This window comes from Rhinolophus sinicus, linkage group LG04, assembly GCF_036562045.2.
Source record: "Rhinolophus sinicus isolate RSC01 linkage group LG04, ASM3656204v1, whole genome shotgun sequence".
Taxonomy (NCBI): Eukaryota; Metazoa; Chordata; class Mammalia; order Chiroptera; family Rhinolophidae; genus Rhinolophus; species Rhinolophus sinicus.
Genome location: NC_133754.1, coordinates 51,309,479 through 51,335,817, shown reverse-complemented (window position 1 = coordinate 51,335,817; position 26,339 = coordinate 51,309,479). Strand labels below are relative to the sequence as shown.

The window sequence follows — 26,339 nt, the reverse complement described above, 5'->3', positions numbered from 1 at the left end:
CCTGCGGCAGCGGCGGCGGCGGCAGCAGCAGCAGCGGCAGTTAGAGCGCGGGGTGGGGGGTGGGGAGGAGGGAGAGCCCTGCTGGCGGCGGCCGCCCAGGCTCCGGACTCGGGGAGAGACAGCAAGAAGTAGGAGCAGGAGGAGGAGAGAAAGAAGAAAAGGAAGGAGGAGGACAGGAGCTGGGGAGGCTCTCTGGTCGCTGTCAGTGGGCAGCGGAGACGCGGAATGCCCCTGGCAGGGGGGAGCGGGCTGTCCTCAGCAGGGCCATGGGGACCCGCGCTCTGACAATGCCTGGGTGAGAGGAGCAGCGCCAGCCACCCTGCCACCTCCATCATCACCTCCTGCACTCAGCTCACCGCCGGCCACCAGCCCAGCCTCCTCCGACTCACTCTCTGTCTCTCTCTCTCTCTCTCTCTCTCTCTCTGCATTATTGTTTCCCACTCTACAGAGGATGTGGTCGGCTGATGATTAGGTCGGAAGCAAGTCAGATCTTCCTCCAAAGCCTGGTAATATTTATGTAGGGAGAGAGAGAGAGAGAGAGAGAGAGAGAGAGAGAGAGAGAGAGAGAGAGAGAGAGAGAGAGAGAGAAGAGAGAGAGAGAGAGAGAGTGGAAGATGCTGAAGAAACGATTTAGCACCCTCAGTCATGCATTCGCATTCTGACTTTTGTCAGTACTAATAGAATAATACTAAAGGTGGGGATAGGGGACAGAAAGGAAGGAACAAGCGCCGGCGCCCAGAAGCCCAGGCGGGGCCCGCGGGCACAGCCGCACCCCGCCCCCCCTTTCCACGGCCCCGGTGCGTCCTCGCCCTCCTCCTCCGCGCTGGCCGAGCCCGCTGCCAATGCGCCAGGATGGAGAGATCTCGGCGCGGGAGGAGATGACGCAAAAGCCAGCGCTCCCCCCAAAAAAGTGTTTCTCCAGGACGAAGATGGCGGCAACTTAGCCGGGGACTGAAGATGACTGTGGCTCTCGGGAGGCCCAGCTCAGGCGATTCGGCCCCAAGGTCCGGGGGAGGCGGTGTCAGCAGTCAAAGCCCGGCGGCGGCGGCGGTGGCGCCCGCGGGCAGACCTGCGGCAGCGGCGGCGGCGGCAGCAGCAGCAGCGGCAGTTAGAGCGCGGGGTGGGGGGTGGGGGAGGGAGAGCCCTGCTGGCGGCGGCCGCCCAGGCTCCGGACTCGGGGAGAGACAGCAAGAAGTAGGAGCAGGAGGAGGAGAGAAAGAAGAAAAGGAAGGAGGAGGACAGGAGCTGGGGAGGCTCTCTGGTCGCTGTCAGTGGGCAGCGGAGACGCGGAATGCCCCTGGCAGGGGGGAGCGGGCTGTCCTCAGCAGGGCCATGGGGACCCGCGCTCTGACAATGCCTGGGTGAGAGGAGCAGCGCCAGCCACCCTGCCACCTCCATCATCACCTCCTGCACTCAGCTCACCGCCGGCCACCAGCCCAGCCTCCTCCGACTCACTCTCTGTCTCTCTCTCTCTGTCTCTCTCTCTCTCTCTCTCTGCATTATTGTTTCCCACTCTACAGAGGATGTGGTCGGCTGATGATTAGGTCGGAAGCAAGTCAGATCTTCCTCCAAAGCCTGGTAATATTTATGTAGGGAGAGAGAGAAAGAGAGAGAGAGAGAGAGAGAGAGAGAGAGAGAGAGAGAGAGAGAGAGAAGACAGAGAAGAGAAGAGAGGGAGAGAGAGGGAAAGAGAGAGAGATAGAAGAAACGGGAGGAGGGGATAAGGAAATTAAACCCTTTAAGTCAATGCATGTTGTGGTGACACCGACACAGGAGCCCTCACGGTGGAGTCGGCCAGGGCTGTGCGTTCCCAAAATATGACCAGGGGTGCTTGGATGTGTCGGCAGTATGACGACGGCTTAAAAATCTGGTTGGCAGCACCCCGGGAGAACGAGAAACCGTTCATCGATTCAGAGAGGGCTCAGAAATGGCGACTGTCTCTGGCATCTCTCTTGTTTTTCACAGTCCTGCTCTCTGATCACTTGTGGTTCTGCGCCGAGGCCAAGCTGGCCCGGGCCCGGGACAAGGAGCAGCAGCAGCAGCAGCAGCGGCAGCAGCGGCAGCGGCAGCAGCAGCGGCAGCGGCAGCAGGAGCCCTCCTGGCCCGCGCTCCTGGCGAGCATGGGGGAGTCCTCGCCCGCCGCCCCGGCACACAGACTCCTCTCCGCCTCCTCGTCCCCCACCCTGCCCCCCTCCCCGGGAGACGGCGGCGGCGGCGGCGGCAAGGGCAACCGAGGCAGAAACAGCCGGAGCAAAGCCCTTTTTCTAGGAAACTCTGCCAAACCCGTGTGGCGCCTGGAGACTTGTTACCCCCAGGGCGCCTCCTCGGGCCAGTGCTTCACCGTGGAGAGCGCCGACGCCGTGTGCGCCAGGAACTGGAGTCGGGGGGTGGCGGCCCGGGGGGAGGAGCAGCAGGTGAGGGGGACGCATCCAACTCCACTCTGGAACTTGTCGGATTTTTACCTTTCGTTTTGTAATTCCTACACACTTTGGGAGTTGTTCTCGGGGTTGTCAAGTCCCAACACTTTGAACTGTAGTCTGGATGTGGTGCTTAAGGAGGGCGGCGAGAGGACCACTTGCAGGCAATGCATCGAGGCTTACCAAGACTACGATCACCACGCTCAGGAGAAATACGAAGAGTTTGAAAGTGTGCTCCACAAATACTTACAGTCGGAGGAGTACTCGGTGAAGTCCTGTCCTGAGGACTGCAAGGTAGGAACGGTGGTTTCTGTGCTTCGTTGTGTGTTTTTTCTCCCTCTGCCCGTCATGTGCTTTTCTATCTGTTTTTGCTTGGTTGGAGTGTCTTCTAGAGTTTTAAGTTTTTGGGGTTTTTTTGGCTCTGGTTTTCTTCAGTCGTCGTTTTTGGGGTTATAAGAGCTTGCCTTGCTGCTTGAGTTGGAAATACCTCGTGGATCACTGGTGGTACCTCCTTCTGGGAATCCTTAGACGATCAGGGAAGACCCTGGTCTTCTGAGATAATCAAGCTAGTGCGTTAACTATCTCTTACAGCTATGTAATTGGTTTAAACTCTGTTACCTTTTATTAAAAAGTGGAATTTAAATGTGGTTTGTTAGGAAGACAGTGACGGGACTGCATATTGATGACTCCATCTAAAATCAGAAGTCAGAGACAGGCATGTATGGTTTGGCTGATGGACCTGCACTCATGAATTCTCGGATAGTGAATCAGTAAGTTGGTTGGCAAGGAGGGACAAGAGAAAGTATTTGTAGTTGCTTATGTAGGAAGCACAAAAAAACAACAACATTTTACTTGTTTTGTAGGGGTATTTCTGGTTATTTGGAAAACTGGAGGCCTACCTAAGGATAATTTATTCACTATAAGTTTTTTGTGTGTGTGTTTTCACTTAGACATTGATTTAATTATTGAGCTGAGACTCAATATGAGTAGCAGGGTTTAATTAAGTACCTGGTGATCGATGATCACTGTTAGGTTTTATCAGAAATCTTACGTAATTAGTTTGAATCTTCAGAATGCTTCCCAGAGTACTAAATGGCAAATGCTTTATGCTATGAATGAAAAATACTGAACTCTTTCAAAATATGTATCATATTCAATCTCTTCGTGTTTAACATAATAATGGATGTAACCCTTGCTGACTGACAAAGGAGAAGTGTATGCAAATTTCTTAAAAAATGACCAATGCAACCAACCATGGGCGAATGTCCTAGTAGACGCGTTACTGTCCGTGGTGCTGAAATAAGATTTGCCCGAGAGCTCTATTGAAGATGAAGACACTGCAGTGACCTTTCAGTAGGGAGGAAATGATGGCAGAATCTCAGTAAGCCTTAATGTTTTGTTCCAAGGGTAATTTCTTAAAAACCACAATAAAATAGTATTGCTTTTAAAAATAAATAATGCACCACATTCCCTCTTTTTCTTTCACTTCACTACTTCCCCAATACCACGCAGGAGCAAAACAACTGTCCCCATTTTGCTTCACTTGCTTTGTACTGGGGAAATATGGGCGGTGTGGACCAAAGGACTTTGTGATGCTTGACAAAGTAACTGGGCTAAGGGATACCTATTTATAATAAACGTGGTTCAAGAGCTGTTTTTACTTTGGATTAATTAGTTGTGCTTTTGACAATTAAGCTAAACTCAAACTAAACTTGCTTTGTCAACATACTTTAAAACCAGAAACAGATCTTCTTTGAAAACAGTAATATTGAGGTTACAACATTAATTTAGAATGCTACTTCACTGGATGAATGGATCTGAAACTTTCCTATGTATTTTTCTTAGCTGTACCACTATACCTCATGCATGGGGATTAAACTTATTCTTAGTGGTAGACTAGTGTGATTTTTACATATTTATTTTGACAAGTTATGTTGCATTGGAAAAATGAGGACAAATAAGGAAACTTATGTACCTGCTAATTTTACTACTTATAAAAAGGTTGCAAGGGTTTCAGTATACTATTTATGTTTAAAAGTGTACGTTGTGATAATTTGAATCTGCCTGCTTTTCTGAATGTAATTCTCATAGAAATATCTAGAAATGGCAATTTGCATAGGTTCAGGGTTTAAGAGATAGTCTGTATGGTCAGTAGACTGTGGACTGATAGTAGACTACCTTTAAAATAAGCATGTCAAATATATCTTTGTTCAAATATCCAAATTTTAAATATAAGTAGATGTTTATTTTCTTCTTGACCCGAAGTAGTTCTTAACTTTATGTTTATGTCATCATAGCTGTAAGGTATAGTGTAGGTTAAACTAATTTGTACTGTTATGAAATACTTCTGGATTGTGTTTTTGCATAAAGCTGCAGTTGTTGACTGTATACACAAAAGCACATTATAAAAATCTTAACTCCTTTTAGAAACATTTTTTCTTCACGTTGCAAAGTAAGTACAGTCATTTGAGTTTCTCAACCCACACACAGAATTTGTGACCTGTGATATCTTGTAGCTATTTCTTCCTTGTGTTGTGATTTTTATTTGTTTGTAAATTTGAAACATTTATTCCACAGTAACTGATTTCAAAAATTACATTTTCAAATTTAAGATGCAGGTGTTCCTGGTTGATAACTTACAAATTGATCAGGTTAGTTCCTTAGTTTAATACATATTTTATAATTTTGCAAAAGTCACAAAAATATCCGCTACAAATTATGTTACATGGCTTGAAATGCTACTTGGAGTCTGAAGAATGTGTCTGAGTTTCTTTCTGAACACTTTTACTTATTTCAAACATATAATTATGAAATTATGATTATCATCAGGGACTTTGTTCAAGGTATACATTTTATGCAAAATTTTCCATGTTTTAAGGTAGTCACAAAGGCCTAGGCTATTTTAAAATTAAATGCATTATATTTCCGGACTTGGTAATATAGTCATGAAAAAATACAATTTAATAGTTTATAAATGTATTTATAAAATATAGATATAATACATATCATATTAGTTATACAAATTATTGGAATTTATATTTTAGGAGAACTATATTAACTTTATCATACTCATATATAATTAAAAAATTAATGCAGTGATTTATAACTTTTAAAAGTGAGGACATATTATTACCTTTTAGTTTTATACCCTCTCCCATTAAAAAAAGCACATTCCATATATGTGTAAAATAAAATAGATTTAACTTTTATTTAACTTGTTTTAAAGGGCTTTTTGACCTCTTATGCAAAAACAAACGAACGAACAAAAACAATCTGATACAATCATAATGCCTGGAGTCCATAGTCACTGGAGATCAAATACACCTTGGATTTACTTTAGTAAATTTTGTATTACAGCACATAAAAGAAATCATTTGCACTCAAAAATATTTTTTAATTTTCTGAGAAATAGCTGGCTTGATTTTTTAAAAATATAAACATTTATCTGGGAAGTAATTTATGGAAAAATAAAGAAGATCTGTTGGACATACCTATGCTCATACGTAGTCAAGCTACTATATTACATAAATCAAATAGCAAAAGTTATGACAGTAATTCTATGTAGGTTGCAGTGTTCTTCAAAATAATATTTTTGATATATGATACGAATCTGACTAATCTGTAATAATCTTCAAGTTGGCTGGTAATATTTAAATATGCAATATTCTTAGCTACAAAATTACATACACATATTATTAACACATTTGATTTTTTAAATTAAATATTTTCTTTTAAATGTGTCTTTAGCTCCTTAGCATACTTGAAAATATATATTATAAAATTGGGATATTTAGGGAATATAAATTTCTATGTTACAGGTAAACTTTTGTTACTGATAGCTTTACTTACTTACTATACCTTAAGCCAGATGATTAGTTAAGGAAGATTTGAGATTAGATTCCAAGATAAATATCACATCATCTGTATCTTAATTCTCCCAGGATAAATTCTAATCTTTATACTCTCAAGAATATATGCATTCTCATATTTTTATTTTTGTAATCTCTATGAAAGCACATTCTTTTTATGATTTTTATTTAACAGACACTGACCAAAAAGATACTCTGCTAATGTTAGGCATATATAACAATCATGATACTTGAGGCTTTCTGTATTGTTTGCAGGAATCATTCACAAACGTTAACCAGTTTGAGAACATGGAATGTGGGTTACATGATGTGCAATTTGAGCATTTCTTATGTTCTCAATTCATTTTGTTATCATGCACTCTAGATTCTTGAAAAATATTTTAAAAATAAAATCAAATATCTAACAATTATTTCCACTTAAATATTGAGTGTACAATATTATTCTGCTGTTGATTAAATGCTATTGTACATATTATGACACAGTGTAGAATACCAGAAGTGTAGAATACATATGCAAACAGACTTGTTTTATAGTCTACCATTTATTATTTTCAATCATGTTTTTATAGTTGAGTTGCTTCTCTGCAAAATCAGTCTCACCATTCTGATGATCACTTTAGCCATTAATAAGGCCATTTATAAGGTTAAAACCACTATCATAATAATTTTTATGACCTAGATTTTTGTTTTTCATAGTTTTGTTCCATATACAACCACTCATTTTATGATCTGTATTTTATTTTTATAGGGAAACACTCAAAATTTTACCTTAATATTAGGTGCCTGTTGTTTTGTAGACTAAAGAATTAGTATTTTTACTTTGGGTTCATAACTGGGTCAGATTAGTAGCTATATAGGGCATAACCACAAAGCTTTAATAATTGTTGTTATACATTGGTTTTAGTCACTTTAATTAGATGAGGTTGGCATCTGCATGTGCAAGAATTAAAATATGAAGGAAAAGAAATCAATAATGCTCTCAATCTCATGCTCTCCCACATATAAATCATAATCCATTAAGATAATTTTTTCATGCTAGATTGAATATATAAGAACAAGTATCCAGATAACTACTTCAAACAAAATACTATTTTGGTTTGAGTTATCTGACCAATTGTTTTCATTTCAATTCCCAATTTCCTTTTTAATCTTCATCTACTACATCGACCTGACATTGAGGTCGACCAAACATTTTGTTGTTTATACTGATTTGCACTGCAAAGATGTTTCTTCGCTCTCAGGAAATATTTACTCTAGGTCAGTGATGCTTGGGATCACATTGAAATATCCTGGGCACCTTTGAATAGACTTCCAGCCCCAAGAGATTCTGATTTCATTGGTCTGGCTTGTGTCCTGAGCGTCGGGTCTTCCACTTTCCCTCATGATGTGTGCCCAAGGTTGAGAACCACTGTTCTAGTGGACAGTGACAACCAATGAGGAAAGACGTTCAGCTCCTGTGTATGCCTCAGTAATACATAGTAATTTCATTTGTTTAACTGATTAGAATGGAACTCAGACACATATTTTTAAAACATAAAGGCAATAAGACATAGCAAGAAGTCAGGGGAACAAATATGTAGTAACTGGGCGGAAGAAATAGATGAGAAGTAAACCAGCTGGGTGAAAGGGTTAGGGGATATTCCTGAAGAGAACGGGGAAAGAAGAAGGTAGATGCATAGAGGATCAAAATTTTAAATGTTTGTGGATGGGCCTATTGGCTATTGATACTAGCTTTTAGCCAGAACTGTGTCATTATACTGGGGTTCAGTAATGGGCTGAGCACGAGGACAGAAATTGAATGATTGTCTGTAAACTGATGAACTATTTTGATTAGAGGAACCCCAGACTCAGTATTTTTGTCTCATATTTTAGCCTATCTAAATGGATTAAACTTTTTCAAAGGAACATGGTTGGTTTTAAGAGAAAACCTTACAGTTGAATTGTTTTTATAGTTGGCTTTTCACAGTATTTTGCACGAACTGGGTTTATTCTTTCTTCATCAATTCACTTTAGTAAGCCTAGCAAATTACTAATGCTTTTTCACTATTTTTTCTTTGTATTGATAAGCCATGTTTTTTCAACTTATTTCTGTAATACTGGAATAACTAGTATAACATTCATATAGTTTTATGAAGGTGCAACCTGCTAAGTAGTCACAGATTGCTACCAAGCTTAAGAATTAGTTTCAGAAGTATCTTATCATTGTTCAGTTTTGAAATGATTGTAATAGCATTCATATTTTATTTTTCCACATTTTAGATTATAAGATGCTGTGAGACACTAAAACTAAGTTTTACCTAGTAATAAATTAAATATTATTACAAAACAAATAATGGAATTCTCTAATGAAATGTTCTAATTTACTCTGATTCTGTAAAACTAAAAACAAAAATGATTAACATTTGCCTTTCTTTGCTAATAAACAGTTAATGATTTATACTATCTATTGTGCAGAATGCATGAAAGTGTTTAATTCTTGCATGTTTAAAGTGTTAAAAGGTAATAGTTGATTCCTTCCTCTCCTCTCCGCCGTAGTCTGTTTCTACATTCCGTCATTTATAAACAAAATCTTGTAGAAGATACCACAGATAGCAAGAAGAATCCTGCAAAAAATAGAAGTTTGCTATCTGTGTAAATACTGTTGTTCATTTTAGCAGTACAGTAGCAGTTTATAGCCACACATATGTGTGATGGGTGAATATAATAATCATTTCTATGGAACTGCATGGGGATTTTGTTTGTTAGCTGACCCCCACTGCAACAGAGGGAAAATGGGCTCTAGTCAAAACTGTGACACTGACTCTTCACCCTTCTGTTCCCTCTCTTTTTTTCTCAGTGTGCCTTCTTGCTATCATTTGGCTGAGTTATTTCCTGGCAATTGGAAGCTGCATTTTCAGGGCATGTATCCCATGAGAAATCCAAAGTTCAGGAGTGTTTCATCTCTGTATCTTCACTCGCATCAAAAATGCTCAATCTCTTTCTTACTGAACTATCACTGACTTCGTTCATTTGCAAAAAATATTGAACTAAGATGTCAATGGATGATCATGACAATGTATTAGCTATCGCAGAAAATGATTTGAACCACTCAGAAATTTAAGTGTTGGAATAGCTTCAATGGTAGCTAACAAGCTTTAGAGATTATTAGAAGTCAGAAAATAGTCTATTCACTTAATTTTCACATCATCTCTATGAGATATTACCACATATTTTATAGATGAGTAAAGTGAGGACATAAAGTTAACTATTCTAAGGTCAAACAGCTGGGTAGTATTAGAGATCAAGTTCACTTATTTTCTTTAATGTATTTCCTTTTTCTCTTTCATTATGAGTATTGCAAACATACCAAAGAAGGAAGAGATTAGTATAATAAACCCAGATATACCCATCACATAGATTTAACAACGGTTACAATTCTTACCATATTTAATTATTTTTATTTTGAATTATCATTAATACCATTTTACAGATAATATAGCAAGCTAACATGACAGAAATTTGGGAATCCCTGTGGAGGTGGGCCAGAAATTCCAGGATCATCATTTCCAAGGCTGAGGAAGAGATATGAACATGAATCGATCAGCAGAACACTTAGGTTTCTGATTTCAGTTTAGAGTCGAGCAGATAAAGGTTGTGTGTAAGATTTTAGTGCAGGGACGTAAACTTAGAATATCTATGATAGTTCTTATTCTTAATTCATAAGTTAAATAACATACAGTCACACTGGAGGTCAGGGATTCAACATATGTATGTTGGGGGATACATTCCGTCCACAACACTGAGTAAGGTGTCGAGAGCTGTAGGAAATACCTTTGGGAAGATGTTAGTGCTTAGTTGTGAAGGATTGTGTATTCCGTGCTAAGGTCTTTGAATTTCATTCGCTGTATAAAATATTAGAGAGGAATTTTAATCAAGGAATTCATTGGGATGAGTTATTTTTCTCAAAAATTAGCTCTGGCAGCAGTGTGACAATAGGTTGGAACAGGGTGAACTTACACCAGAGAGACCAATTCAGAATCTGCTGTCTTCCTTAGGAGTAATATGACTCAATTAGCACTCTCCAGCAGAACTATGTGTGGTGATGGAAATATTTTATACTTTACCCTATGCTGCTAGCCATGTGTGGCTACTGAGCACCTGAAAAGTGGCTAGGGTGAACTAGGGTGAATTAACAACTGAATTTTAAATTTTATTTAATTTTAGTTCATCTAAATTGAAATAGTCCCAAGTGGCTAGTGGCTACTATGTTGGATAGAAAATTCTAAATGACTGCAGAAGCTGTGGAAAGGGAGAAGAAAGATAAGGTTCAGGAGACATTTCTGAGCTCAAATTTACCAGTTGCTATGTAGAGGAAGGGTGTGATTCAACCTTTATAAAATGTGAGACTGTGAATGTTGATACCATTTAATGAGATAGGAAATACAGGGGGAAGAACAAGTTGGAATTGAGATTGATAAAAGAAACAAGGAGTTCATTTTTTGGAGATAATAATATCAGGAGATGCCCAGTATATACTATGCCACATAAGTAGGGAGTTTGGGTGTGAAGTTCACTTTCTACATGTCGGTTTGATTCAGGAAGCTTTGGGCAGAGATTAGATGACTTAACCAAAAAAGAGATTGTATGGAAAGAATGCCAAAGATGAACCCTAAGGAAGAACAACACTTAAGGGATTTCATAGAAAAAGGACCAGGAAAAGATATGGAGAAGAAAGAAGGAATGAGAGTGAAAGTAAAAGAGGGAGGGAAGAAGGGAGGGAGGGAGAGAGGGAGAGAAGAAAGGACAGGAGAAAGGAGGGAGAGGGAGGTCAGAGACAGAGGCAAAGGCAAAGGAAAGAAAATCATGAGAATGTGATGATGTGAAAGGCAGAGGGAAGGATTGTAAGAGACTCAGAATCAGTCAGGAGTGTCTTATCTTGAAGAAAGGATTTGGAGGATGAAGCCTAGAAGTAGGTCACTGAATTTGGCAATTACATTTGTTGACCTTACAAGAGTAGTTTCAATAGAAGGGTAGGGAGAAATGTCAAATTGTGAGGATTAAGGAATGAGTAGGAGTTGAGGAAATAAAGACTAGTTCAAACTACTCTTCATTAAGTTAGCAGTGAAAATAAAGAAAGAAAGGAATAGATGGGAAGATGTGAGTTTAAAGAAATAAATATTTCATGATGACGTAAGCTTTTGAATGTTTGTAACTTTTGATCTAGGACCCACATGAGAGTATGAGATTGAAAATATCAGATTCAGAAAAAATTACTGATGGCACCAGACCCCAAAGGAGAGGTGATGGGCTCCCATCTATTGCTCGCCCTGGGGAGGAGGAGAGGTTGTATCTATACATTCTGCTATAGATTTAACAGCCTTTGGTTGTTTATATTTTAAACAGGAGCAATGCTTTAATTTCAATATTTCAGAAAATAAAAACAATGATCAATTTGAATATGCTTAGATGAAGTAGAAAACTCATTTTCAAGTAATATAAAATAATTACTGGTTTTATATATGAAATCATCAACAATTACAAGTACTTGTTACTATAAATTATTTTCTTTAGGAATGTGTTTCCCTGGGATTCAATGGCATATTTAGAGAACCAACTGAATTAAATATGGCTATTTCTTTATAGGTTTTCTTTATAAAGTCTATGTGTTTGATAGAAAGGTTTAAAATAGAAATTCATTATCTATTACCATAATTGTACACTTGAAACCTATGTAACTTTACTAACAACTGTCACCGCAATAAACTTTAATTGAAAAACGTAGAAATTAATTTTAACCCTAATAAAGAAGTATAGTTAAAAGAATAGTTGAGGATAGACTGGGTTCAACTCCCAGCCATTTATTAGCCATATGACGTAGTCCAAGTTACTTAAAATAGGGATTCTAGTATCCATTTCATAGGATGGTTACGGGGGAGAAATTAAGAGACTCCCATGCATATAAAAAGTACCTAAGGTAGGGCTTGATCATGCCCACTAAGTGGTAGCAGCTCATTAAAACCTACCGGGGGGAAAGCTGTGGGAAGCATCCGTAAAGTTAATATAGTCTCCACTTGAGATGTCATAAATTTTCTGGTATACAATGCCCATTTACAAGAAGTTTGTAAGCAGACTTTGCATTTTAAATGGTAAATTGCTCTGCTTTATTGCCTCTACATTCATCTACTTCTCTATATTACTGAACAATGCTAGAATAAAATGGAAAACAAAATTCAACTGGAGCAAAAATGTTATGTTCCTAAAGCTTGAATTTTTTTCCTGTTATTTCAGATTAAGATTAACATGTGCTGGGTTTTAAACTGACTGGATTATTTTAGATTACTCTAAAGGGGCTTGTGCACTTTTGTTCACAAACCTCTCTGGGAGAACAAATGGAAAGATCGTTGTAAGGAAACTGATGGGTAAAACTAATCTTGGGGAAAGTTGTCTGTTACACAGTTTGTTTGGCATTGCAAAGTCACGTGTCCTACATTCCATATTAAAAGGTGGAACTCTCTGACCTGCATTCTTGCTATTTGGCTTTGTATTTGTTTTGACGTCCCAATTATTTTCTGCACCACCCCACATTTACTCACTATGCCATGCTTAGTATTTTTATTGATTGGGGTGGGAGAGGAAGTAGGGTCAAAGGTTGCCTTGGCATTGAACTAGAGCTAGCAGACAAGGCCAATATGGCAAGTGCCAAGATACAGAAGAACAAGTGGGGTAAAATAAAAGGCTATAAACTGTGCTCCGTGCATGGGAACATGATTCCCCTGAGAAAGAGAAGACACAGGGAAACGCAGTAAGGTTCTTCAATTTGTTAAAAATTGTGATGTGTGATTGGAGTCCTACTGTTCAGTACTTCCAATGGCTCTCGGTTGAGAATGGGGCCTCGAATGTAGGTGTTTTAGGAATATCTCTTATCTACTAAGAGAAGAGTGTTCTATTAAAGGTTACAATGGAAAAGGTTGCCTGAGAAAATCGGACTGCATTGCTACAGAAGATGTACAAGTGGGTTGGGAGCTATCTGCCATAACCCTAGAGGGCATCTATATGCTGCAAGTTGACTAGATGGTTTTAAATATTGCATCCAACATCCTTTAGCATAAAATGAAGTACCCAGAAGTGATAACTTTGCATTGTGAAACTGTACTTATTCTAATTTCAGCAAGGAAAAAAATTCCATTACAGAGAAACATAAGTATTTTCTTAGCCTACCACCTTGCTCTTAGTAATAGTACTTTGGTTTTAAAATGGAAAAGCTTCACAACTTTAAATTATTTCTCTGCTTCCTGTCCATATTGTTATCAGTCTAAATAGTTTTGAAAAAGAATGAATCAACTGCATGTGCTTATCCTGAAGATAGACAGGAACTGAGTTAGACAGATTTATGAGTAAATTTCTTTGTTATTGTTGATGTCAAGAAATAGACATTATTTTCTTGTGTTCACAAACACATCAATCACTATTATAAACTCTCAAATAATCCTCTTGAGCAAAGCAGGGCTCAACAACATGGTCAGACTGGGAGATAAAAGGTGGATGTGACCTTTTTCCATTGGTTCCCTAGCACTTCTTTTCACATGTTAATTCATCCCCCCATCCAGTTCTTTGCGGATATTATCACTGTATAAAATTCCCCATTCTCATGGAATTACATCCATTTATTAAGTTTTTACAATAAACAAGTCCTATACCGGTAACTTTAGCATCCGTATCTTATTTATTCCCCACAATAGTCCAATATTATGGGCAAAATTAGCTTTCTTCAACTAATGGGGTGACTAAGGCTTAGAGAAGGTAAGCAGTGTGCCAGCGTTCTCCCACATAAGTGTGGCAGAGCCACAATCCAAACCCAGTAATATCTGGCTCTGAATCTCATGGGCTTGACTTTATTATACTGTCCACTCTGTCACAAATCATGGTTCATGTCTAGTGTTTTTGTTCTGTTTTGTTTTGTGTTTTTAGGGGGGAGAATGTGGGTAGATGACAGCAGAAGTGGATAGATTATAAAGTTCTTTGGCACTTGAAATAAAATATAACTTACTTCTTTCAAACTTGTTGCAGCATTTTGGTGTAGGAAATGAGCATGGGTCTGAAAATCAGAAAGGCCTAGATTCCACTGTTTTTTTCCTACCAAATCCTGTAAAATGGGGATACATATGTACAGTTTAAGGAGTCCCTGAGAAAAGGAACACAGCAGGTGTGTAACAAAATGTAGCTGGCAAGTAGTGACCCTCTCAGTTGAAGCTCCTCTGAGAAGAGAGAGTCACCTCACTACGTGGCAGGAACACTCTACTCTCCCTAATGTTTAGACACCGAGCTGGTAGAAAACATTGACAAGTTTGTCCTTCTGATCCAATAATTGCTTTCTAATCAAAGCTGTCCTTCTAGTCTAGGTCACTTGCTGACAAAGATTTTGAACTCTTTTCATAGAGGCATTTCAAAACGAAATGTGCTGGTGGTGATAATATATTTAACCTTAGGAATCGGAATGATCCTAGATAAGTTGTGAAAATCTGTCTAAAGAGAAACAAATGTTTTTCAAAGGTCAATCTGATTCGTAAACCATTTCAAAACAGGATTTCTCCTTCCCCACAGTAAAAACTGGACTGATTGTTATGGGCCATTAGGCCAGAAGTGGCAGGGCACCTGTGCTCTCTGAGGCAATGGCTTCCGGTCACAGTCCAAGTAAAGTTGTGGGGGAAAAAAGACCATATGGAGATGCAAATGATCTTGCTATTGGTGGAGTCCTTACATCTGATTGGTTTTGTGGAGGGTTGGTGAATTATGACAAGTTTCATGTTTGTCCCATGAGTTTCTAAATATATATTGAAATTTCAGAAATCATTTATGAAAAGAAATGAATCCTTTTGTATCATTCAGTTTAGACTTTTTAAACTCCATTTTTATTCAGTGTATCTGAAAATTCCAGTGACGAGAAGGGGATTCAAGTCTGAGTGAACAAAGTTCTTGTCAGCATAGTATGGCTTCAGTGATGAATACAGATTATTTGGTTTTTCAACTGTCACCGTTGTCAACTTCTCAGCCATGGACTTGATTTATCCATTCAACTAATTGGCTTTTCAAGATTATTAAAATAATTGATCCAATCTTTAGGTATTTTTGTATTTTTTGTTCTTACGACTTACTGGATGAAACAGGTCAATCGTACATATGCATTTTACCTATAAGGAGTCAAAGAGGCTTTTCATCTATATTTTGCAAAAGTAAGCATATTAAAAGAGAACCTAAACTCTTTTTTAAAAATCTGTTTATTTAATCTTTGGCAAATAAATTTATCATTTCCAAATAACTTCAAAATCTGGGGGAAATTAACAAAATCCATTGATGTTTATAAGCCTCAAATTTTTAGTTTTTATTTCATATGAGTAGGTGACATTAAGAAATTAAACTTTTTCATAATAATCATCTGAAATGTTTCCTTAAAGCTATGGGCATTAATTTTTTTATGTTCCTCAATTATTTCTTAAAGGTAGAGACGTTTAAAAAGGCCTTCTTTGCAGGAGTAATTATTAACACTGACAAAAGGTCAGGCTTTGCTGCAGCCACACTGTGCAGAGGGCAGCGCCACACACGTGGTGGTCGGAGGGCGCACTGTCATTAGGTCCCACTGCTCTTGAGTGTTGGTGCTGTTTGTCAGCTATTCCTATTTCCTGTTTTGGCTGTGTCTACACAGGAACACAAAAGGAAGACTAATAAATAACAACAATTGAAACAAATGTAAATTTACAAAGAATTAAAACACTGTTTTGCTAATTAACTATTTTTTTTTACTTGAAGTTTATTGGGATGACAATGGTTAGTAGTTACATAGGTTTCAGGTGTACATTTCTATAATACATCATCTATATATCACATTGTGTGTTCACCTCCCAGAGTCAGTTCTCCTTCCATCGCCATATATTTGACTTCGTTTACCCTCATCTACCACCCTCCTTGCCCCCTTACCCTCTAGTAAGTTAATTAACTTTTTCAGCTAATAGCCTTTGTCAGAAACATGGTGCATCTCTGTTAAGGAAGTGATGCTCACTTCTCCAATTTCACACTTTACGTGGATGGATATTTAATATTCTCACAGTATTCACTTTAAACAGATAAATGCAAAATTGAAGCAGTGCAAATTTGCATTTCTTTAACAACTTGATTATATAATAATAGTAAAGCTACATAGTGAAAGGCACTATGCGGCACTCAACAATTGCCTTTTTTTCCAAGTCAAGACTAGAGTTGATGAATTTTAGAAAAGTTAACTCATGATGGATATGGTGTAGGCAAAAAATCATATTTTCATCTAAATATATCAATTTATCTTACTGGCCTGATATTTGAAATACATGGGAAAAGATGAAGTAGCTGAATTGATGCTGCAAATAGAGCAAGGAAAACACACAATGATATATATCTGAGAGTTCCCATTTCCTACCTTTGACTGATTATAACAATTTACTCTTGTCCATGAAATGCTGTCTCCATTCTGAGCTATTTTGTATGGCCATGATCCTATTCTGTGTTTTTTTAAAATACCATGATAATACACATATGATGCATTTAATATGGTAAATTATTATAGAGAATTTCCCAAGGGGCTGTTCAACCAAGTTCCTCTGACTTCTCCAAGTAACGGTGAAGAGCCATCTTCCAGAGCTGCCACTGCTTGTTGTGGAATGAACAGGTGAAGGACCAAAGAAGTGTCAGCACTGAACAGAATGGTCACAGTGATTATTTGCAAAGGATATGATCATTGTAGTCTAGATGTATTAAAGGATGCTGCATAAAGAACATTTGAATAACTTAATTTGTAATTAATTTCCTCTGGCAATGCATTTTGCCATACATTTGTGTGTGTGTGTGTGTGTGTGTGTGTGTGTGTGTGTGTGTGTACTATATAGGATAAAAACATACTATAGGGACAAATGAATGTTACTTTTTAAAAATAGATCTTTAGTGGAAACTGTTCTTGGATAATTTGAGCACGGTTATTATATGGCAATAGTAATTTAGGCACGTTAGGTATAAGATATCCCACAGTGCACCTAGCTAAAAAAAGAATAAATAATTACACATTTCATCATGTGGGACATATGGACATGAAAAATATGTAAGAAGTTAATATATAAACAGGGTGATTACTAAAGTAAGGGAAGAAAGCAATATGAGGGAAAGCCCTGGAGAATATTGGCTTTTCCTTTTCAAGATGTTAATGAGAACAAGATTAGGAGACATGTAAATCTCTTAGTCGAAAGGCTGCTGTGCTCATAATCTGTTACTGAAAAAAAAATCTCAATAACAGATTTTCCTTTTCAAATGGTCCCACTTCAAACCTGTAAGTGAAAATTAGATTTTACTCAGAGCCTTGAAATTGGGACAGTCCTGCTATTTCAACCTGAAATCGTTCCCTCTAACTCGTTTATGAACAGTTCACTGTTTCCCTCTTCAAATCCTGTGGTCTCTAAATCAGATAATTACAAAATACCAATTTGATAAAATATGGTGTTTGATATCTTTGTTTCTGAACAACAGAGCTTTTTATATGGAAATATAAACACAGTGTTTTATTTGTGTACATGCGTCTTTATGGGTAATTATGGGGATGAAAAGTAATAAACAGCAGTGTAATCATGCCATAGCTTGCAGCGGGAATGTGTGTTTCCTTAATCTGGTCATTTAAAGAAAGGAATAACTATTCTTCTTTGAACCTTTCCAGAGAAGCATTTTTTAAAGCCAGTGTTGTTTTCCAAATTTAGAAGACTTTGGAAACATATATCACTGTGTGGTTCTGCCGATTGGTTTATGAATTTTAAGAAACTGGAAAGCTACTATCACTACTATGTTGTGGACCAAAATCTGGAAGCGATTGAGAGAAGTTTCCACTTAACAGAAAAAATAAAAATTAAGAGAGACTATTTGATAGCAGAATGGAAACTTTTTGATTAATCCAACCATTGGAATAAAAATTATAGATATATATTTTCTTTACTACAAGATTCTATTCAGATAACTAGGAAGGATGTCTAGAGCAGCAAAATTATATCATCTGAGAAATTATCTGCACTGATCAAATTGTTCCAAAGATTCAAATCACTCACAGGCAAATGTTTTAAAATATCTTTTTTCAAAAAGATTATGTATTTCAAATTGTGGACTGAACTAGTGTTAGTGATGAAACAAGGGGGAAGCTAAGTCCCTAATGACTATTCTGGGGCTTTTTGTGGAAAGTCTGTTACTCATAGAAACAAATATAAATCAGGACTGTGTCTCCTTTGGTCATCTGAGGTCATTTGACCTCAGTCAATAATTCAAGTATGGGAAAAATGCTGGATATAAGTCTATATCTCTATCTTTGCAAATTTAAGTGATTTAAATCAATTTTATGTATTAATTTTAATTTGATTCTTGGATAGTCAGCAGACTTATGCCCAAAGCTGGAGGGCAGTTTTCTACTCTTTTCAGGTAATGGTAGTTAACAGTTAGCACCTAGTGTTGGTACCAGACCATTTATTTAATCCTGTGAAGTAGTAGATCTGATCATTATTTTCATTTCGTAGATAAGTAAACAAAGGCCTAGTGTGCAGGACTCCTAGCTAAAGCTTTTAACAACTATTTTATATTTGTTTTCTATCACACTGCTTGGTATAGAAGCAGTTCTGGTTTTCAGAGATTGTAGATCATTGAAAAGGAAAAAAATAAGAAATCACTGAAAATTTAACCTTAAAGACGTTTTCTAGCAATGTGTGGCTGATTTACTTGATACATCTATAAAATGAAATTTGTATACACACACACACATATGTACATTCATTTTTTAAATTAGATTTTGGGAATACTCTTAAAACAAGGGTTTGTATCTTATTTCATTTTTGTCTATTCACCTGTAAAGAAGCAAAGGAAGAAAAATAGAAAAGGTGATCTTGTGATGGTTATAAAACATGGAAACAGATTCTTTGATATTCTTCTTACTAAGAGGTTCAAGGATGCCCTCTCTTTAAATCTGGACATGCCTGTGACTGGGTCATCCAAAAAACGAGGGTGTATGTGATGCTCTGTGACTTCTAAGATAGTTGATAAAAGGCCATGCAGTTTGCTGGAACATGTATTCTTTGAGCTGTTATGTAAGATGCTCAATTAACCCAGCCATACAGAGAGGCCATTGGCAGGCTTTCTTGTAGACAGTCTTCAATTGAACCCAGCCTTTGAGTTGACCCAGGACAGGTATCAGACATATGAGTGAAGCCTTCAGCTGAGTGCAGTGCTCACCCATTTATGTCATCCTGAGCCTTCAAATCTTCTCAAAGCACCAGATATTTAGGGAGAAGAAAAACTACCCCCATTATGTAATGTCTGATTTCCTGATCCACAGAATCCTAGACTGTAATAAAATGGTTGTTTTAAATTTTGGGTGACTTATTATGCAGCAATAGATAACTAGGACAGTGTTCAGTAATAGTTTGTTGAATGACTCTTCATTATGTGAGAGGTTCCGTTGAGTAAAACTAAAGAAAATTAAAAGAAACATACATGGCCTCATATATTTTATTGAATTCTTTTCTTCTCTGGTTAGTAATGTTGGTAAATAGTTATTGAAGCTGTTATTATGACATGTTCCCCTGCCAGTTCATTTAATTCATTTAGCAGCAAATAGTCATGTACTGACTCTTGTGAACAATTCATCATTTGAGGAATTATACGGTATGTGATGTTAAGATACAGTGCCTATGAGCTAGTTGCGTACAATATAACTGAAGTAATACAGTTTGAAGCTACATGAGAACAATGCGATGGAGAGATAATAGCACCACTGCTCTGAGAATTTAGGAGAGACAAGCTCCTTACTTCTTTCATTGGATTATGCTGATATGTTTCACTGTGTGCCCATATGTGGCAAATAAAATGGAAATTCATATAACTGTCCAAACAAAGCATCAAAATATATCTGCTGAAATTTGTAAGGAAAAAGTAATTTTAAGGCTGAATTATCTGGATTATTCAGTTGAAATCTTAATTTTTTGAATTGTTTTTTAAATTAAGAAACCATAGTGAACGAGTCCTCTTGAAATTGAATCCTTTACTCTGCATTTATAGCATTAAGCATTTTCAAGTGGGCAATTATGACATTCTCTCTTAGCCACCCAGTTCTCCTGTTCTTTAGGAGAAAGTAAGTGCATTTTTACACACATATTAGTCATCATTTCTTTGACTATGCATCTACTAGCCATATCTCTGGAATACTGGGAACAGCATTTGCAAAAATTTGTACATTCAATTTATCTGAAATATTTTGGGAAAAATTAAAAGCTAATATTAATAGTAATCCTTAATATTAGCTTTTAATTTTAAGAAACTAGGTATAGCATAATCAGGAGCAAGCAGCATTATCTAAACTGCTGAGTATAATATAAAGAAGTGAATGATGATCATGAAGGAAAGTACCAACCAGTTTTCTGAGTGATTCACTAGACTTTTAATCCAACAGAGTGGTGGCCACTTTTCATGGGTAATTGCAAAAATGAGATAATATTATATTTGACTTCTTTTTGAAGTTTAAATTGAAATAAAGCAGCTTGAGTTCATTTTTATTACTTTGCAAAGAAAAAAATGGAGACTTCCATTGTATTAGTTATCTCTTGCTGTGTAACAAATTATCACACATTTAGAGATTTAAAAGAATACATGTTTATTATCTCACATTATCTGTGGGTCAGAAGTCTGGTCATGGCTTAAACATGTCCTCAGCAAGGTTATAGTCAGGTTGAGGTCTCATTTGAGACTCTAGTAGGGAAAGATCAGATGTCAAGCTCACGTGGTTGTTGTCAGAATTCGTGGTTTGCTGCCTGTGGAACCGAGGACCTGATACTTGCTCCTTGTTGCCCAGGTGATGTGTTTGCCATGTGGCCCTCTCTCAGGTAGCTCACCACCTGGAAGCTTGCTTCTTTAAAGCCAGCAAAGGGGAAGGTTTCTTAGCAAGGCAAATGTTGCAATCTTATGTAATGTCATCACAAAAATGGCACCCCTCACCTTTCCTCTGTTCTATTCGTTTGGAAGCAAATCTTGGTCATACTCAAGGGGAAGAGGCTATACTAGGACATGAAGATGAGAAGGGGGAATCCTGGGCACACCTTAGAGATTATTTGCACATCCATTACTTTTCAATGTCCCTCAGAGATATTATTCTTTAGATAATCAGAGACGATTTCGATAATCAGAGACCTATTTTTAATTGTCTCAGACAAGGTACGTTTGTTTTTGTTTTATGTTGTCACTAAAAACAAATATTTGATAAATGTTTAACTATAAATGTAGAAGAACATCAGAATTATTAAATACAAATGTATTTTACTGTGGGAACATAGGTAAATAATAAAATTTCTCAGTCATGATTCTACATGGGTAAAATTGAATTTTAATTAAAGAAATTGAAAATGGTCATTTTTCAAGTCTTCTTATTTCTTCCCAAATTGTTTCTGTGTAAAATTAAATTCTAAAGTTTGCCTTGAAATATTTTTAAAATTTAAAAAATTCACTATAATTGTGGAATCATAAATGTCACATAAATGCTTTAGATGAATGCAGTCTGTTTCCTAAAATATATTTTAGGGTAAAGTAATGAATCTTTAGAACCTGTAGTTTCTAATAATTCTCATAATAAGATTTATTTATTTAGATCAATGCAGTAATCATATGTGCCTCTTTAGTCATCCGTATGAAATCTCATTTGTCTGGCATGCTGCCCATCATGCTAAATTCAGATTAAAGGTTTCGACAGTGGGATTTGAAATAAACATGAAGGCACTTTAGGGTAACTGCCTTTATAAATGAGGTCTGGAAACTCTCTCTTCCACTATTCTGATGCTACTAGAAGAATTATGTTTTCCCACCAGTTCCAGAATGCCAGATATTCTTCTGAGAGCTGCATCTTTTGTCTTTAGTCCTTGACCTTCATTAAAGCAGTAGCTTAGTATTGAAAATAGGAAACACAGTTTGAAGATAATGTTCTAATTTATGGGTTTATACTCGTTGAGGAACTGGCATGGTTTTGTATGGGGGAGGCGTAAGTTATATTGGTACGTGGGGAAACAGGGTAAGGTGAAGATTTCCCACTGTCCTGCCCACCTCAGCTTCCACCTGCCCTTTGTCATCAGGTAATTCTGTTCTATAGCAGACGGGACCTCTGGTTGCTTAAGGAAGTTGAAATGGATCACTACAAATACATCATTACTATTTGAAAAATGATCCCAAGCACATGCTACCCGATAGCATCATCTTGGTATTTAAAGGGTGAAAAGGAATTAGCAATCCTTCATCTGGGCTTGGGTCCAGCCAAAATGGCAAAAGAAACTAGTGCAAAATTAAGATTAAAAAAGAAAAACTCTCTGGATTTTTCCTTTTGCTATAAATGGAAATAACTTCCTGGACATTCTGAACTGACTATTAAGCTATGTGTATGTTTTTATTTTTTCCTATGTGTAATTACTGGCTTAGAATTGATATGCTATGTAAAATTAGCCCCAGGACTCTATTATTCATCCTTGCCCTACACTTAGGACATGAGTGTTCACTAAACATTTGTTGAATAGATATTATTCATTTGGAGAAAATCTAGTTTTGACTCCATGCACATAAAAAAAATTAAACAGCTGAGTAGCCAAATCTTCTGTCACTCCCAGAAACACTTATCCTTAGGCTATACTCTTGAGGAAATCAGACACAATTTGGCGAAGGTCTTTTTCTGTGTGGTTTTTAGATGAAGTCATGCTGGGACACAATGTCAAAATGTTATTTGAATTAGGGAAAAAGAAGTTAAACCCATCTCTTCATTTCAAACTATATTCATTCCATTGTCAAACTATTTGTAGTTGTTGGATTTCTTCAAATCAAAGCATGATTCATATAATTACTGTATTATGATTAGCTTTATTAAAGGTCTGAAGGTATTTTAATTGTTTGTGATGAATGAAAAGAAGATGAAGTAGGAAGAACTAGTCTGCAGTTAGAATGGCTGAATATTGAATTCAGTTATAGTTATTGTTGAATTTTCTTTTAATAAGATTGAATCCAGAGGCAAGACATTTTGTTCCTTAAAACCCCAACTGAAGTGTATTTTAAGAATGACCTACATAATAATGAATTTTCAAATTCTCACTAACATCCTGAAAAAAAAAAAAGAAGAACTGGTTTAATGACTTGGTTTTTCAGTTTAAATTCATGCTTCTCATTATCAATTTTCTTCTGGCCATTTCATAAGATTCTATTGCATAGTTATTGATTTTCTAGATTTTCTTTAAATCTGTATTTTACTTGTGGCTACTCACAACTTGCTGTTCAACAGCTTGTCCTTATTTCTAGTCATAAATATTGGTATCTAACAGATGCTCTCTAATTTTAGCTGTCAAACAAAGGAGACTGGGATATCAGGATGTAAGAGTCAGCGTATAAAAACATAAAATAGACATAGTCTTCCTAAATTCAGCCATACTTATTGGTTGCCTACTGCAAAGATACTTATTTGCTTGAAGTTATTTGTAATGTAATGTTCATAAATACGTCCAGTTTACTTTCGGTAAAAAGTTACCTTTCATAGATCCAGTTTACTTTCCATAAATCCATCCAGTACCTTTGAATCATTCATGTATTCAAGGATACTATTCTTCATCAGACTCATTACACAGTTTGTATTTAATGCATGATCTATCAAAAGAGAATAAAATGACAAGAATAGAAACATGCACATAAGAATGAGGAAAGTAAATTTAATATGCTGTGAGGTCCAAAGCTCAGATTTTATTTTAAAAGTTACTGAGTTTTACTTCTCAATGTTAGCTTCCTGGGCACCTTGTTTTCAATTAATTTATTTTAAAAACTTCTATACAATTAGTCTATGAGATGGTAAACCATTTTTTACATGATGTTATTTAAGAAGTATAACTTACTCCACGTAGATATATGACATTTTCTCTCTGTAATCTGAAATGTTAATTATTACCATAATTTTGGAATATCTCAAAGTCAGAAGCCTCATTTGTTGAAAGAATAATTTTTAATTTATAAATTTTTTAGTGTCAGTTGAGTTGTTTGGATAACTGTCCACATTTTAGGTGGGGAAGCTCCCCAAAATAGTCAGATTTACATTAAGAGATTGTTCATTTGTCCTGAAAATAATGTAGAAGACCATGATGTACCTAATAGTTTTCCATTTTAACTTAGGGCTTCCTACGATGGTTTGGAGTATTTTGGGCTCATTGAACATAATGTGCTTAATTTACAATGTAGAACTCTGACAGATAATGAATCATGGGTTTGATATAGTACTGGGCCAGACCATGATGTCTACTGAGAACTTTTAACTTGGACTTGGATCAAGGTAGCTTTCTCTCCTAGCATTAGAATATAAGCAATGTGAAATATAAATAATGTTGTCAAGACAGTTGATTTCTTGTATGCCTTCTGTACATAGAAGAAAAGTACATGGAGACACATCCACTCATCTGCGGGCTTGCTACCTTTTCTACCTTCAAGCACATCAGCACAGAAATAATTTATACTGCCTTATACTCCTATGTAAGTAAGATATTCTGGGACTTAAAATGTGACTTATGCAAGAACTAGAGCCACCTCTTCTTATCTACCCCATGTTTTGGCCTAGGAGATTTCTGTTTCCATCCACTCGGGACTCTCCATGAGCAGGCCTGACCGCAGCTTATGCTAATATAGTTTTAATTTCATATATTGAGGAGATTACTAGTACAATTCAGAGCTATAATGGGAGAAAAGGAGAGTGAAATCAGTCAAATGAAACTCTAACAGTTACAAAATTAGAAAATTACATGCATATGGGCAATTATTTGGGCATTTACAAAAAACCAGCAAGTAGAAGTTGAAAAAAAAATCAAAGCTTTCATTTTTTATCAAGTTTCAAAATTTAAATTTCACAAAATTGCTACTTTTATAATCTTAAAGTGTTATTATATTTTTATCTGAAATATAAAATAGTCTTTCAAAAGCCTTATGAAAAATACCAAGATTTCTTTAGTTCCAGTGAAGTTATCCTGTTCTTTATTTTGCAGAGGAAGTTCAGGTGCTAAACCATTTTTTTTTTTTTTTTTAATTTAACCTGAGGTTATTCAGGAGCAACTCTGCTCATAGAATCTCTTCCACAATAATAGAAATGTTTGATATCTTTTCTGTCCAATATAGTAGACACTAACCACATGTGTCTTCTGAGCACTTGAAATGTGACTAGTAAAACTGAGGAACTGAATCTTTAGTTTTATCTAAATTTAATTAGTTTAAAATTTTAATTTAAGTATCCACATGCAGCTGGTGGCTACCATATTGAACAGCAGAATTCTAGGGAACAGTAACAATTTCATAAATAGCTGTTGACTGAATGGCTTTTTATAGCTCCATGACAGTCATGAGAATAATATGTACATACCCTGTACTCAGCTAATTATTAATAAAGTGAAGAATAATTAAAACTTACTTGTGTGCCAGCCCTTACTAATCATTTTTATCCATATGGAAGTCAGAATATGTAACCTTCGGTAGGAAGCTCTCAGGTGATTGTCAGTTCTTTGAGAAAGTCAAACCAGTTTGCTCCAATACTTTCAAGATCAATATTATAAGATCCATGATTATGTAATTGTGCTACATGCCAGGAATAGGAAGATGACCATCGGCAAGGTGAGCTTTGAAGAATTCCTGTCATTTAACAGTATCTCCTTTGATAGAGAGACAGATTGAAAGGATGGGTCTCTAAATGGTGCCTGAGCTCTGTAGTCAGATTAGATGGTCTACATTCAAACGTTGTTTCAGTGATTTTCAAATGCTACACCCTCCAGCCATTTACTTAACTTTTCTGATTCAGTTCTTTCATCTGTAATAAGGGGTAATAATAGCACATAACCCCTGGGGTTGTTGTAAAGATTAAGTAAATCCAGATTACTAAAGCACTTACAGTAGTGTTAGGCACGTTGCACACTGTTAGTGCCAGAGAAGTATTTGTTAGATAAATAAAATAGAGTTGGCATGTAAAATAAAGTGGCCGAGTATGTCA

General features: G+C 36.9%; 1 protein-coding gene across 2 annotated transcripts in view; it reads left to right on the top strand.

Annotated features, from left to right (window-relative positions):
* Window positions 1-1,817: 1,817 nt before the first annotated feature.
* The window catches only part of NALF1 (NALCN channel auxiliary factor 1), a 574,857-nt gene continuing 550,335 nt past the window's right edge, over window positions 1,818-26,339 (top strand). For both annotated transcript variants that reach the window (XM_019731059.2, XM_019731060.2), the window contains exon 1: window positions 1,818-2,711. In XM_019731059.2, coding sequence (XP_019586618.2) covers window positions 1,818-2,711 — 894 coding nt within the window. The remainder of the gene's footprint in view (window positions 2,712-26,339) is intronic.